At 37.3% G+C, this 15,002-nt stretch overlaps 2 protein-coding genes across 3 annotated transcripts; both read left to right on the top strand.

Moving 5' to 3' along the window:
- The first annotated feature begins 3 nt into the window (after nucleotides 1-3).
- lrrc8ab (leucine rich repeat containing 8 VRAC subunit Ab) lies at nucleotides 4-9,776 on the top strand. Of its 2 annotated transcripts, none has more exons than XM_080892929.1 (4): nucleotides 4-130; nucleotides 681-799; nucleotides 5,381-7,490; nucleotides 7,673-9,776. In XM_080892929.1, exons 3-4 carry the CDS (start codon nucleotides 5,388-5,390, stop codon nucleotides 7,946-7,948), a joined length of 2,379 nt encoding a protein of 792 aa, XP_080749055.1. In that variant the 5' UTR covers nucleotides 4-130; nucleotides 681-799; nucleotides 5,381-5,387; the 3' UTR covers nucleotides 7,949-9,776. The 2 variants fall into 2 exon arrangements, with proteins under 2 accessions (XP_080749055.1, XP_080749056.1); XM_080892930.1 differs by having other exon boundaries at nucleotides 30-76.
- A 2,543-nt stretch (nucleotides 9,777-12,319) lies between these two features.
- Nucleotides 12,320-14,440, top strand: ppil3 (peptidylprolyl isomerase (cyclophilin)-like 3). The gene is made up of 6 exons (XM_080894741.1): nucleotides 12,320-12,402; nucleotides 12,624-12,698; nucleotides 13,466-13,559; nucleotides 13,654-13,721; nucleotides 13,808-13,926; nucleotides 14,042-14,440. The coding sequence occupies exons 1-6, from the start codon at nucleotides 12,400-12,402 to the stop codon at nucleotides 14,166-14,168; spliced, it is 486 nt and encodes a 161-aa protein (XP_080750867.1). The 5' UTR covers nucleotides 12,320-12,399; the 3' UTR covers nucleotides 14,169-14,440.
- The last annotated feature ends 562 nt before the right edge of the window (nucleotides 14,441-15,002 follow it).

The following is a 15,002-nucleotide window of genomic DNA, read 5'->3' as shown; positions in this document are numbered from 1 at the left end:
CACACTGCCGCCGCTCGGTGGGTTTCGAGTTCTCGATGGAAAACCAACAGCTAGCTGGCAACAGCAAACGCAATTTGTAAGGAACTATTGATAAAGTATCCTTAGTTTTGGACACAGCACACCAATTGAAGTAAGCTGAGCACCTCACAAAATTTTCAGTGTTTGTAAGTAGTGTACTAGTGTCGTTTTAGGTGCGGCTTTTGCCGAGGATGTAACGATAACAAGAACCCCTGGTCTGCATGTAGCTAGCTTAGCTCACTAGCTGAACAGTATAGCTTAGTTTGCGAACATGTCTTAACAACAAAATGCCTTTATTCGTGGTCGGTATTGACAAATAAGCTGGTTGTTGTCAGATTCTAGTTCACGCCCTTAAAAACAGCCTTTCATGTTATTTAAGGGCACATGTAAAGAAAAAAAGCACCCGGGTTTAACTTTATGTTGAGTAGCTTGCTCAGCTAGCTAGATGACAAAGGCATCCCATGTTGTGGTTATGAGCGGTGACAAAAACAAATTCAAACTAGCTTATTTTTATTATTATTATAATAAATAATCACTCGTTTAAGAAGCATCAGCTTAAAACATCACTTAATGCACGCTTGCGTAACTTTAATTGCCTTTTTCAGAAAGTCTAGAAGACTGCATTTTCATACCAAGTGGGTTGTTGTTTTTTTCTCTTTCAGATTCAACTGCGTTCTGATAAAACAGGCAATGCTTCATGAAGAGTTCTGGATACTCAGTGAGTGGCTAGTCCGCCAGGGACATCATCAGGCACTGGAGCACAGATAACACCTCCAAACTTGTGAGTTTATTGACTAAGAGTACTTTTTGCTGCTTCATCATCCATCCATACAGGCGGTCGCAATACAACAGCTGCTAGCTGTGTGACGAAAAAAAAATTCTCTGAACACTGGCCAGTCTAAATATGCTTATTTGGCCAAGAATCAGACTAGGCGTCTCGACTGTTTGTCATTACAGTTTCCTACCAAAGTACAAGCTCTGTGATGAATGCCAGGTCTTGATTCTTGTGTGTGTGTGTGTGTGTGTGTGTGTGTGTGTGTGTGTGTGTGTGTGTGTGTGTGTGTTTGTGTTTATGGGAGGTTGCAAAAGCTGACGGTAGAGTATTCCAGAGAGACACTTGTTGGAGACAGCAGCTTCTATAAGGTAAACAGGATCTCTTCCTGAAGGTCGAGGGAGGTACTTCTCAAGGCCCCCACAGACAATACTCTGGGTATTATTAACGGAAACCACTAAGAATAGAGAGCAGGGGAGCAAGGTGGCTCCTCTGGCGGTCACGTTGTTTGGGTTAAACAAGCCAAAACGGAACATCTTCTTAAGAAGAGTGACTTCTCGAGCTTTCATGCTGGGTGTGGCAATTTAGAGGGCTTTATCTGGCTCTGATGTACAGCAGAGGAAAGGGAGATTAGTTGTGGATTGCTCTTGGCTGTTTATGTATGGAGGACTTGTGCTTTACAATTAGAATCTGTAAGTAAAACACATTTTCATACCTAATAGGACATTGTTAACCTATCATTTTATATAAGCTATGTATTATGTGCCTTTTTTTTATTTTGGATTTTTTAAGGCAGTGCATGACTTTGGCTGGTCCAGCAATATCCCCCAGATAATGCATTACCTACCTACTAAAGGAAAGAGTCTCTGTATGTTTGTGTCTGTTCTTCACTTTTCTTAAACATTCATCATAAGGAAGGTGATATATCCTAGTATTGGGACAAAAATTTCCTGCAATGCATTTTTGTTCTAATTGCAAATACATACATAGATACATAGATACATACATACATACATACATGTATTTACTCAGACATACATGTCTGAGTAATCATGTCTGGTATGTCATTACTTGTGTTTCATAAGTTTGTCAGTTATATTTGGATGATGAATTGATTTTGTGTTAATCAGCTGACTTCACTTTGTGTGATCTAAAATTTTTGAGGAGATATTACTTTTTATTGGAGTTTGACTAATCTATTCATGTTTCTTCTTTCTGAAGGACAAATTGTATCAGACAGCATATTGGAATCGGATCAGATTTTTTTGAATCACCAAATATTGGTATTAGTATTAGTACAACCAATACAAAACTAATAGCAAAGAAATTAGATTAGATTAGATAGAACTTTATTAATCCCTCGGGTGGGTTCCTCTGGGAAATTTGATTTCCAAAAAAGCACAGCACTGACAGAAGTTACAGAATATTATATATATATATATATATACACACACACACACACACACACACACACACACACACACACACACACACACACACACACACACACACACATATACATATATATATATATATATATATATATATATATATATATATATATATACATACATAAAAATAAATAAATACAGAGACAATATAAATAAAATATACGAAGGGGATAAATAGAATAAATAGGAATAAAAAATAAAAAATACAAGTGAATTGCACATTTCAAGTATTGAGGTCTATTGCACTGTTGACTATTTACAAAAGTATTGCACAAAAGGTATTGCACAGTGAGGTGAAGAGGCACTACAGCTTAGTTGTTCCCCCCTCCTTTGTCCTCCTGTTTCCCCTCCCTCTCCCCTCCAGAGAGGAGTTAAACAGTCTGATGGCGTGTGGGACAAAGATGGGACAAAATCAGAACGATGTTAAACGATGATTCAAAGGGTTTAATAAAAAAAGTGTTGGATTACCTGTTTTGGCATTTTCATATGCTCACAAGTTACTAGTAATTAGCAGTCGGGTTTATAACGCTATAGCCTCCAAAGTAGCATTGCTTTGGCTACAGCATTTTTCTCTTTGGATCCTCCTTGGGCTGGTTTAATTATCTTTACTGTCACCTTTGTGTTAATACCTACATGCTAAAAGAAACATCTTGAGTGTGCCCTTGATAGAGTATGGGTTTGTGTCATTTTGTGGGACTGTAGCATAAGGTTTATGTTGTTAACTCATGGTAATGTGACAGCGTACATTATGTCATACCACCGTGTTAATAATGCAAAAGTTATATAATGAGCAGTGTAAGGAATTCCTTTCTTCAGTGAGTAAATATGTAACAAAATGAATTCATTTTTAATTTTGATGACTGTGTCCTCAGCAGCTTAGTAAGGCTGTCTGCGTGTATCTTCCATCCAGTGTGAAATTGTCTCACATGCTGGATTATAGAGCTGGGCTATAGAACGATAACGATATGTATTGCGAAATAACCTTTTCTCGATAGAAAAGGTTAGTTTACTAAACAATAGTTTACTATTGCGATAGGCCTCATCTCTCTTGTCCTCTTAAAAAGAACAGCCAATTCAAATTAAGTAGCGCAGAGCCAAACCAATCACAGCCGCAGCGTCACGTCACGTGACTTGTTACGTACAGCACAAGTGCCAAGCCGCACATGTGTATTGGTTTGGGAAGCAGCCAGCCACCGTGCCGCCCGAGTGTGCCAACTACAGAAAAATCAACCGAGAGCGTGACCGAAGGTTACCGAAGAGAAAACAGATGATGGTTCCAATGCTGGAGAGATTGTCGAACGGAAGTGCCATAGAAGTTCCGTAGTGTGGAGGTATTTCGGCTATTTCAAATCTGACAAAAAACAGAGTAGCGCGCACTGTAAATTGTGCCAAAAGCAAGTCTGGAAATACAATAAACCGGTGCATGCTCAATCTCTGACTGGAAGCGCTAATTCGTCATTCGGCTTTTGTCAGACTAAAGTAACTGTTAAAACTGTTTGAAAAGCGAAGCTATACAACAAGGAGAGATTGAGAATTTCCTTTTAGTTCTCAGTTTATTTGATATTGACAAAAGTTAGTCAATTTTGTCTGATCTTCTGTAAAACAAACTAGGATTTATTTTTAGAATTAATATTTTGTTTCTAAGTGGAATTGACAATTTAGTAGTCTGTTTTGTTTGTTCTATTTTGAAACGCTTTAGTGGCTGCCTTTTGTGTAGTTTGCAATATTTGCCTTTATTTATCTGAAAGTCTCATGTTCCTTAAGTACATCTACCCTGTTGAACTTATTATGGGAAATAAATATTTAAATCAAAACAAGCTGCTGATTATTTCACATTTTACTTGTGAGCAACGGGACATTTAAATCTTACAAATATAGTTATTTGGCTTATATCGTGATATATACCGTTATCGCCTGAAATGAAAAAAACATATCGTGATTTGAAAAAATCTTATATTGCCCAGCTCTACTGGATTATGAGCAACTCCACTATCTGCTATATCACCACAGTTGTGATGTAAATGAATGAGTAATGAAAGTCGAGTTTCTGTTTAATTATTTAGCAATGGTTATTACATTAACATGTGTATGTGCTTTGTTCAGTGAATGTATTCATGGCCACCCCACCATAAGAACAATTTAAATCTGTGGGTAACTGTTCAAAATTCACTTTTTGAGGTTGTCTACACATTTGAATGATAAATGAACTGGTACTTATATAGTGCTTTTCTACTCAATTTGAACACTCAGATTCAAATGTTTCTGAACTTGAGTGCCAAAATCTTTTAATATGCATTGAAAACCCTGCCTCATTAATTGGCTCCATTACTTGTATAGGCCGAAAACCCCATGTTAAACAGATGGATGAATCTCATGTTGTCTCATCACTGTATTATTGTAGGGTCTTTATCTTACAATGTAAAGTGCCTTGAGGTGGCTGTTGTTGTGCCTGTTTTAGTTTTGGTATTCAGATTTTGTGTTATTATCAGCATCAGAATAGAGAAGTGGAATTTATGTGTTATTACTGCTGATGAACAGTAATAATACAACCTCTAACGATTAACAAGTGTGAAATTACTGCCTACCTAACTTAGTCATTTATCACGTTTACACCCTGCATACATATTGAAGGCAGCTGTTTCTTTGCCTGTATGGTTTTTTTTTTTCTTAACATAGGCAGCCCATTAACACTTCACCTTAATCTTGTAGGAGTAATTTAAAACACAGATAAATTTACTTTATATTTTATTGATTGACATTTAACCCTAACATTTGAAATGACTTGTGTGGTATGAAAGTCCTTTCAAAGCAAGATTAATTGAGCCTGCTTAACAATAGGAAAATCAATAACATAAAGTTAAGTAAAGTTAAACACCAAAGTCTTTGTCACAATCGCTATTCATTACTCCTGACAGCCTTCAAATTAACCATGGTCAGTGTTCTGATGTGTGCCCTTGTTAGTTAGAATTATAGCATTGATTTCTCTGCTAGGTTTTGTGTCGTCGTTTAGGCAAAGGTTGCTTAAGCATTACAGGGAAGGAGTGTTTAATTTGTAAACAGACATTTCTGTATTGTTCTGATGTTTGACAGGGGTCTTTAATTCAATACATCACTGTCTACATTCTCTATGTTCCCACAGATAAACCATGATCCCCATCACCGAGCTGCGGTACTTTGTGGACACACAGCCAGCATACCGCATCCTGAAACCTTGGTGGGATGTCTTCACCGACTATATCTCCATTGTCATGCTCATGATTTCTGTTTTTGGGGGAACACTGCAGGTCACCCAGGACAAGATGATCTGCTTGCCCTGCAAATGGGTGGTCAATGAAACCTGCAAGAGGAACTTCAATTCAAGCATCACATCATCAGTGCCCAAAGGGATCCAGTATGATTTGGACCGCCACCAGTACAATTATGTTGACGCTGTCTGCTATGAAAATACATTGCACTGGTTTGCCAAGTATTTCCCCTACCTAGTATTACTCCACACCCTTATTTTTCTAGCTTGCAGCAACTTTTGGTTCAAGTTTCCACGGACTAGCTCCAAACTAGAACACTTTGTATCTATCTTGCTAAAATGCTTCGATTCTCCATGGACAACAAGGGCACTATCAGAGACAGTGGTTGAAGAAAGTGACCCAAAACCAATGAAAATGAATGGCTCGATGGACCACAAAGAATCTGTAATAAGTGAGGATGTTGAAGCAAGTGTTCCTATGCTTCAAAGGACAAAATCACGCTTTGAGCAGGGCATTGTAGATAGAACGGAAACAGGAGTTTTGGACAAGAAGGAGGGTGAACAGGCAAAAGCTCTGTTTGAAAAAGTGAAGAAGTTCCGCATACACGTGGAAGAAGGAGACATTGTGTACAGACTGTACATACGCCAGACTATTATCAAAGTCATCAAGTTTATTTTGATAATCTGCTACACAGGGTATTATGTGCATGATATTCAATTTAGTGTTGACTGTTCTGTAAATATAGAGAGCCTGACTGGTTACAGCGTGTACCGTTGTGCTCACCCACTCGCTACACTTTTTAAAATCTTAGCATGTTTCTACATTAGTTTAGTGGTGGTGTATGGTTTGATCTGCATGTACACGCTTTGCTGGATGCTTCGGCGCTCCCTAAAGAAGTACTCCTTTGAGTCAATCCGGGAAGAGAGCAGCTACAGTGACATACCTGATGTGAAGAATGACTTTGCATTCATGTTGCACATGATCGATCAGTATGATCCTCTGTACTCAAAACGCTTTGCCGTGTTCCTCTCAGAAGTAAGCGAAAATAAGCTGAGGCAACTCAACCTCAACAACGAGTGGACACTGGACAAACTCAGGCAGAGGATAACTAAGAATTCTCAGGAGAAGTTGGAGTTGCACCTTTTCATGCTTAGTGGCATTCCAGATACAGTGTTCGATCTGATGGAGTTGGAGGTTCTTAAACTGGAGCTAATCCCAGATGTGACCATTCCCCCAATCATTGCTCAGCTGGTTAACCTGCGAGAGATGTGGCTTTATCACACCCCAGCCAAAATAGAAGCTCCAGCTTTGGCTTTTTTGCGTGAAAATTTAAAGTCTCTCCATATCAAGTTCACCGACATCAAAGAAATCCCCTTATGGATCTACAGTTTGAAGAATCTCAGTGAGCTTCATCTGACAGGGAATCTCAGTGCTGAGAACAACCCTTACATCGTCATTGATGGGCTCCGTGAGCTCAAGAGACTCAAAGTGCTTCGGCTGAAGAGCAATCTCACCAAGCTACCTCAAGTGGTCACTGATGTGGGCATGCACCTCCAGAAGTTGTCCATCAATAATGAAGGAACCAAGCTCATGGTGCTCAATAGTCTAAAAAAGATGGTAAATCTGACAGAACTAGAGCTTATTCGCTGTGATCTTGAACGCATACCACACTCAATCTTCAGTTTACACAACTTGCAAGAGATTGACCTGAAGGATAACAACCTGAAAACCATTGAGGAGATCATCAGCTTCCAGCATCTTCATCGGTTGGTCTGCCTTAAGCTCTGGTACAACCAGATTGCCTACATTCCTATTCAGATTGGCACCCTGAACAACCTGGAGAAGCTGTACCTGAACAGAAACAAGATTGAGAAGATCCCCAGTCAGCTGTTCTATTGCCGCAAGCTGCGCATCTTGGATTTGAGCCATAACAACCTAACCTATATCCCAACAGATATTGGCTTCCTCCAAAATCTTCAATACCTGGCAGTGACAGCCAATAGGGTAAGTGATGTAATAAGCATAGTTTCCAACCATTTTAATATTATCCTAATTATAGATTGGAGTTTATCCATAATGCTTTATTTGTATTGTTTATTTGCTGATAAAACAATAAATGAACTTACAAGTCATAATTTCTTTCCTTTTTTTTCCCAATGCAAAATTCCTTGTTCTTTAAAATACAGATTGAGAACCTGCCTAATGAACTGTTCCAGTGCAAGAAGCTTCGCACTTTGAACTTGGGAAACAATTGCCTGCAGTCTCTACCATCACGATTTGGAGAGTTGACTGCATTGACACAACTAGAGCTTAGAGGAAATCGCCTAGAGTGTCTACCGGTGGAACTTGGAGAGTGCCGACAGCTGAAGAGAACTGGTCTTGTGGTGGAAGAGGACTTGTTCAACACACTGCCCACAGAGGTCAAGGAGCAGTTGTGGAAAGCGGACAAAGAACAAGTTTAAAAAACAGGTTTGCTTCTGCAAGTACAGATACTGATCTACTGGCTCTGGACCTACAAGTTGGTCCCAGAGGCTTGCCATAACAGGCAGTATTCCTGCTGCATTGTGCCGTTTCTAAGTTTGGGCATCAAGAACCAGTGCCAGGTAGAACCAAAATCCTGGCAGTTTCTGGCTGTCTTCTTAGTCTATTTGATTTATTAATTCCTTCACAAAAAACTTCTCAGGCCTTTACATTATAATTCAGTAATGATGCTTTTTTTTTAGCAATAATATAGTTTGAATCTTGTGTTTACATTTTTATGCCTCTCGATTATGGTATAGAAGACAGTGTATGCCACTGATCAATACTAAAAAAATAAGGTTTAATACATTAAAATATTTTGTCAGGTGTTCCGGTTTGAAGGCACAATGAGATGGCAAAATTACTTCCAAGACATCTTTATTTCTGTATATAGACGATAATCACTTGTTTTGAGTTACAAAGACACTATTAAGAGTGATATGATAATATGACTTAACAAAACAGTAATAACTATAGATGAGTGGAATATGATTATACTGAGAGCCTTGTACCTAAAGGTGGTTTACAAAGTGGGAAGAAGAAGGCCATTGAGGACACTGTTAGTATTGTAGCGCTAAAGGGCTTTTTGTTGGTTGGTTGGCTGATCATCTTTTGATACTAGAATGGACAATTTGGCAGAATGTAGGGTTCGGTTCCCTCTTTCTATGGAAAGATGTGTGTTTGACCTAGTGCTAAAGGAAAAGCAATTATTCTGCTGCATATCACTTATTGCACTAGCATTAAAGTGGCATTAGTGAAGCTTATCAGAATACCCTAACCTTACTGCTAGTATATCTTTAATGGAAAATAACATTTTCGCAAAAAAAGTATATGATATGTTTGCAATAACTTGCACATAACAAAATAAAATGCGGGGGAATGCTTAAAGATTTTGAATGAGATGAGTCGTGTCTGCCTCACAGGAATTCAGATTAAGTTTATACAGAATGACAGTGGTGAAATTCAAATGGAGCCTGAAAGTATTTGTAATATGTCTGTCAAACGTAGAGGCTTAAATGAGATTGGGGCTTCGTTTTTTTTGTAACAGATGTAAAAAGAATCACTGGTGATAAGCAATGATAGCTCAATAGCTACAAATAAGAAAGACCAGACATGTCATCATGTCTTTAAATGTATTTTTTAAGCACCTAGCCTCATGTTCATTTTAGTTTGTTACTATACTCAAATTCTGTTACTTTATTATTACTGGACTGCATTAGTGTGCAATGTTCAGTGAAGAAGCTGCTCACCTATGTGTGAGAAAACACACATCCTAAATGTTAAATGTTGGAAATGTTACATATTACTCACTGAGGTGAGGATAAAAGTCTCTTTTACTGTTTTCTGCTGATATTAAAAAGCTAGTAGTAAAGAAATTTGAAATTTTACTGCTACAGAATCAACCTGCATTCCAATTAAATGAAAAGAAAATGAAGTAAATCTTACAAGTTGATCAGATTAGTTGCCTTATTTTCTCCTCTCGTTGTCATGCATTGATTGTTATATTTCTGTTGTCTGGTCAGATGAAAATTGTTAGTTTTTCAAAGTGCACCATAATAATAAGCCCCAGATAGTGATGGAGCTTTTGTTGTCATAGTTTCCTTAATTTAAGCTGTCCGGTAAAACTTCTACAAGGCTGTACCTAGCTGTTGAGTTTAGATTTTGGTTACTGAAGATGCACAAAGTGTAGTTTATTATTAATGTTTTATTATTATTTATTTATTTGATTTGATTTTTTTTTTTTTTTTTTAAAAGCTCATCTGTCCAAAAGACCATTGAGCTTATGCCAGGCATCCATGGTGCATTGTTCATTCAAAAGACAGTATTAGTCACAATATAATCAAGCTTGCACACACAATAACCCAATGAATCATCATCTAAATTATGCTCAAGATCAAGGTCATTTGTTGTTTTATGGGCAATAACCTCTGAGTTGTGATGGATCGGGTGTCAGATAAGCTACTTTGTCATTGACGTTTTGGGGAAGGGTTTTATTTGTTTGTTTTTATACCCGTCTTTGTTTTAGTACCAGATGTAAGAAAAAGAAAAGATATGTTTTTTTGTTTTGTTTTTTAAATCAATAATCAGACTTAATTGGAAGTAACCAGTGCATTCTTTTTCTCAAAATATGAACTTTATTTCTCACAGTTAAAAGCATATTTAACCTTCACTAGTTTTTAATTAAGAAAGAGAGATTTTTTAGGTAAAGGTTTACTTGTTTTTGCTCAATTGAGAGTGACTGTTCTGTATTTTTGTTTTGACACAGTGACCAAGACAAAGCTAAAAATTTGGAATTTGTTATTGATCCACAGTTCTGATGCAGCACAACACACAACAGGAATTCTCGTATTTACCCCAAGAAAAATACAATTCCTGTTCTAATAAAGATTGACTGAAGCAATATACATAATAGAAAACATTTCAGCTATGCGCATCTATAACCGTGACATGTTTGACTATGCTATGTTGTGCAGTATTACATTTATTTAAGCTGTATTGTTAGTAACGATATACCGTAGATTTCTAATGTGCATTTGTATTCATTTTGTCACATTGGTTTTACTAAAGACATGGTGAGATTTTCACATTAAGTAGATTAGAGATCGTTGTGCTTAAAGGATGCTTTTGCACTATAGCACTTCTCTCAGAACTTACTTTTAGGTGTTGCAAACAATAGTGTACAAGTTATTGTATGCACATAGAAAAACCTGTTTTGGGCATTTTCCAGTGTGGGAAGGTTTACCTGAATGACTGCCAGCCACGAGATTAAATTTAAGTTTACGCTTTTACATAGAAATATTAAAAAGGAAAAAAAGAGATGAATTTTGGTCTTTAGTGGAGCATTTTGAATGACACCCACAAACACATTAGCAATACACCTATTTAGTAAGACAGTCGACTATTCCATTTAAAAGAGACATCATGTCATCACCTCTGAGTGATTTGTTGCAATCAGTACTGTAAATAAGTGGTCAGTGCATAGTGTAGTAACATTAAATAAACATGTTTTTGTCTTAGTCACTGTTAATCTTTCTTTTTTTCATTTTTATTATTAGACTAATTTTATTATTTTAATTTTGATATCTGTTAGGATTATTGTAGAACTAAATTTCTCAGGAAAGCAGCCAGTACTCACTTTTTTTTTTAGTTGATTGCCTATTATTATTATTATTATTATTACGGTATTATTTTTTTATTATTATTTCTTTTAATAATTTAAACGGTTGTGATAACATTTTTATATCAAATTTCTATACATTATTTTTTAGTTTTGTGTATTTAATATTAACTGCTGAATTGAAACTAAGTGTATCTGTATTTTCAAGGAGAAACCACTTTATTTGACCTTTCTTGTGTTTTTGTCAAACATCTCATGTCTGAATTGTCTTTATTGTGAGCAATAGATAAAGCCCAAGTAGTTTGTCTGATTAATGGGACTTCTTTACCCTTTGGTTTCTGTTTTCTATTTTTAATTTGTCTTTTTTCCTCTTAAAATGTTTAATTTGGGTACAAAATAATTTTGCATCTTTCTCTGTTTCTCTCAGACATCTTATCTTGACACACTTGGTTTTGTGCAGTTTTGTTTTGTTTTTTGCCAAAGGAACATCATCAATGCATCAGTACTGACGTTGAGTGTGTTTGAACATGTTTCTCTTCATTTCTTGTACACCACTGACTCCAGTAAAATAAAAAAATGAAGTAAGCCACATTTGTCTTGGTGTGTGTTGGGCTTTTTGCACAAGAAGGGTTAAACAATTACATAAAGGTTTAGCTTGATGTGCAAGTGTGCAGATACAGATACTGACCAGTGTGCAAATGTGTAAACCACCACACTATGGAACCCCTGGCACTGGTTGATATATACCAGTATAACATCTCTCATACTGTAGGTGTTCAACTGGCTGCAAAGACCCATATCATGCTACAGTCACACACGTTCAAACAGAGGTTGGAGATAGTGGCATGACCAAACCTACAAATTGAAATTTCCTTGTCACAATGACTAGGCTATCCTATTTGTACTCTAGTGTGACTGAGCCATTAGTGACTGACCCATTATGCCCTCATGGGCAAAGCTATTGTCATGCAGGAAGATACCACTCCCACCTTTACAAAAATCCTTCATCATAGGATAAAGGAGATCACTCATTAACAATTTTTTACAAGGGCCATTTCCAGAAACTGGACAACCACGCCCAAACCATGTCAGCAAAATGTCCCTCCCCTCACTGTTAGTGCCAGTGACTCTTTTTTTTTTTTTCTTTAATTTTTCAATTGTCTGCGCCTCTCGTTTTGTTTGTGAAAATTCCTTGCGGAACCATTCACCGCTGGATACCCATCCCCACACGGACATGTTTCTTCGACACACTTAATCACAGACGCAACATTTGAAATGGTGAGTTTCATTGTCGCATTTACAGTCGCTATTTGTCAAATTGAGGTTGTTTCCTAATATTACGTTATAACGGTTCTAAACAGGCTACGAGTCACTTAAAGCATTGTGTAATAATGTAGTTCTTTGCGATAGCAGGCTAAGCTAGTCAAGTAGTGGAAGTTGAAGTTCGGGAGAATTTCCTTGTCTTCGTGATGTTTTTGATGTTCTTGTCTATTTTGCAGGCTGTTACACTTCACACAGATCTAGGAGACATTAAAATTGAATTGTTCTGTGAGCGCACACCGAGGGCATGTGAGGTAAATGTATTTCTCACCCTAACTCTCCCTAGCAATCAAGCCTTTTATTTTAAAACTCTTACATTTTATGGACCTTTACGTGAAAAAGTAAGACGATCCAGCACTCGATTTATTTTCTTCCACTAATTCAGGGTCGTAGGTGGGATGGCGTTTATCCTAACCCACTTGGATCTTGTGTTGTTGTAGTACGAAAGTACGCTAAAATGCAATTTGGGGGCTTTCTGTATGAAGTTTGCATGTTGGTCCTGTGTGTGTGCATGGGTCTATCGGATTCCTCCCACAGTCCAAAGGCGTGCCAGTTCTGAATTGAATGCAGGTGTAAATGATGATGATGATGATTATTGATAAATCAAATCAAATGAATGATTGGACTGATGTAGGACATTTCTAAGAGGTTACTGACCCGATTTCAGACTTTATTCAGATTTGTGTGCACCTGATGTGTCGGAATTACTTTCCAGCATGGCACAAGACTACAAAGAGCATTAAAAACTCAATTTAAAAACTCAGTTCTAAGATATACTGTCTGTAATGAAGATGGAAGAGGGGTGATGTGGTCACCTCTGGCAGATAAAGTTCTTTACAATCTAGACTCAGAAATGATCGTATTCTGTCAGGTAAATAAAGATAGTCAATTCTTAAGGGCGATGAAGGTGTTTAAGATTGCATTTTTTTTTTTTTAATGTAATAATAACATTTGTAAGTGTAATTTAAAAACATGACAAATACAAGAATTTGCATTTAATTTTGCTGGTGTTTTTTTGCAGAACTTTCTTGCTTTGTGTGCCAGCGGCTTCTACAATGGTTGCGTCTTCCACCGAAATATAAAGGGCTTCATGGTTCAGACTGGAGATCCTACAGGTACAGATGTTATTGTTGTTTTTGAAGTAGCAAAAAAATATATAAAATGAACTTCCTGTTCATTGCATCTTTGTTTTCTTATTAAAACCTCCAGGTACAGGTAAAGGAGGAACAAGCATGTGGGGGCGTAAATTTGAGGATGAGTTCAGTGAACACTTAAAAGTGAGTAAATCCTATAGCTAGTTGGTTTAAGCTGGTTTTACCCAAGTGTCATTCTGTGGGAATGTTTTTCGTTCTTCTGATTTCAGCATAATGTAAGAGGAGTGGTCTCCATGGCAAACAATGGTCCCAACACGAATGGCTCCCAGTTTTTCTTCACTTATGCCAAACAGCCTCACCTGGACATGAAGTACACAGTGTTTGGAAAGTAAGCATCTTATGCAAGCCAACAAAACAGGTTTATGATTGTGTGACCACCTACTGGCTTTGTTACCTCAGGTAAAATTGAAACATTTGCTGACTGCTTACCCTCTAAAATTTAGGATCATAGACGGCTTGGAAACACTGGATGAGCTGGAGAAGCTGCCTGTGAATGAAAAGACGTTCCGGCCACTGACTGAAACTCGGATAAAGGATGTCACCATTCATGCTAATCCTTTTGCTGGATAGCAGATTTTCACTTTCATATGATACAATGCTTGTTGCCTTGCTAAAGTCGAAATACTTTTCAAATGGTAGAACTGGAGAGTCCACTCACATGCCCAGACAGTGGGCAGAGTGCTGACTTCAAAGCTACAAAGTGTTAAATTGTCTTAACTTTTATACGGTGTAGTTCCTCATTTTGCAACTTCATGTAAAAAGTATATATAAATCAGGGGGATGTCTTGTTTCCTTTAGACAATAAACTTTGTAAACAAAAAATAAAATATGGATGTAACCACCATGATGTCACCCATTGGTTAGTGAAGTCTCATTCTGAAGTGTTTCAAAGTTGTTTTTTGAAGCTGACTGTCACAAGATGGAGGTGGATCTAAACAGGAGACCAGAGGAGGCCACACACTTCTTACTGACACATGAATGATATGTTGTTAACCAGTGAAAATAGCGTGGAAATTTCTTAGTTTCTGGTTGTAAAAATTACCTTATTTTACAAACTGATTATGATTTACTTAGTTAACCTGAAACTAGCAGTTGAACCCAAAGTTATCAGGAAAGTGTTTGCTGAGGTTACATAACAAAGGAGCTGAGGATTGTTTCCCCATAGACTTCTTTGTAAACGCAAGTCTTTTTGGAACTTTAAGAGTCGCCTCCTGCTGGTCGTTAAAAAGATATACAGGTTGAAGTTCGTTTCACCTTTCAGACGAAGATGTATCCGTATTTTACACTGTCTGTGCTTTAAATCAGTTTTGAAATTATTTTTGTCCTTAACAGGTTCCTTTCCATTTATTCAAGTACTCTAAAGGGGAATGTAATAAATTGCCAATGTTGCGTGTTTAAAAAAAA

The sequence above is a fragment of the Rhamphochromis sp. 'chilingali' genome, assembly GCF_963969265.1.
Source record: "Rhamphochromis sp. 'chilingali' genome assembly, chromosome: 10".
Taxonomy (NCBI): Eukaryota; Metazoa; Chordata; class Actinopteri; order Cichliformes; family Cichlidae; genus Rhamphochromis; species Rhamphochromis sp. 'chilingali'.
This window is presented reverse-complemented; position numbering and strand designations above follow the sequence as displayed.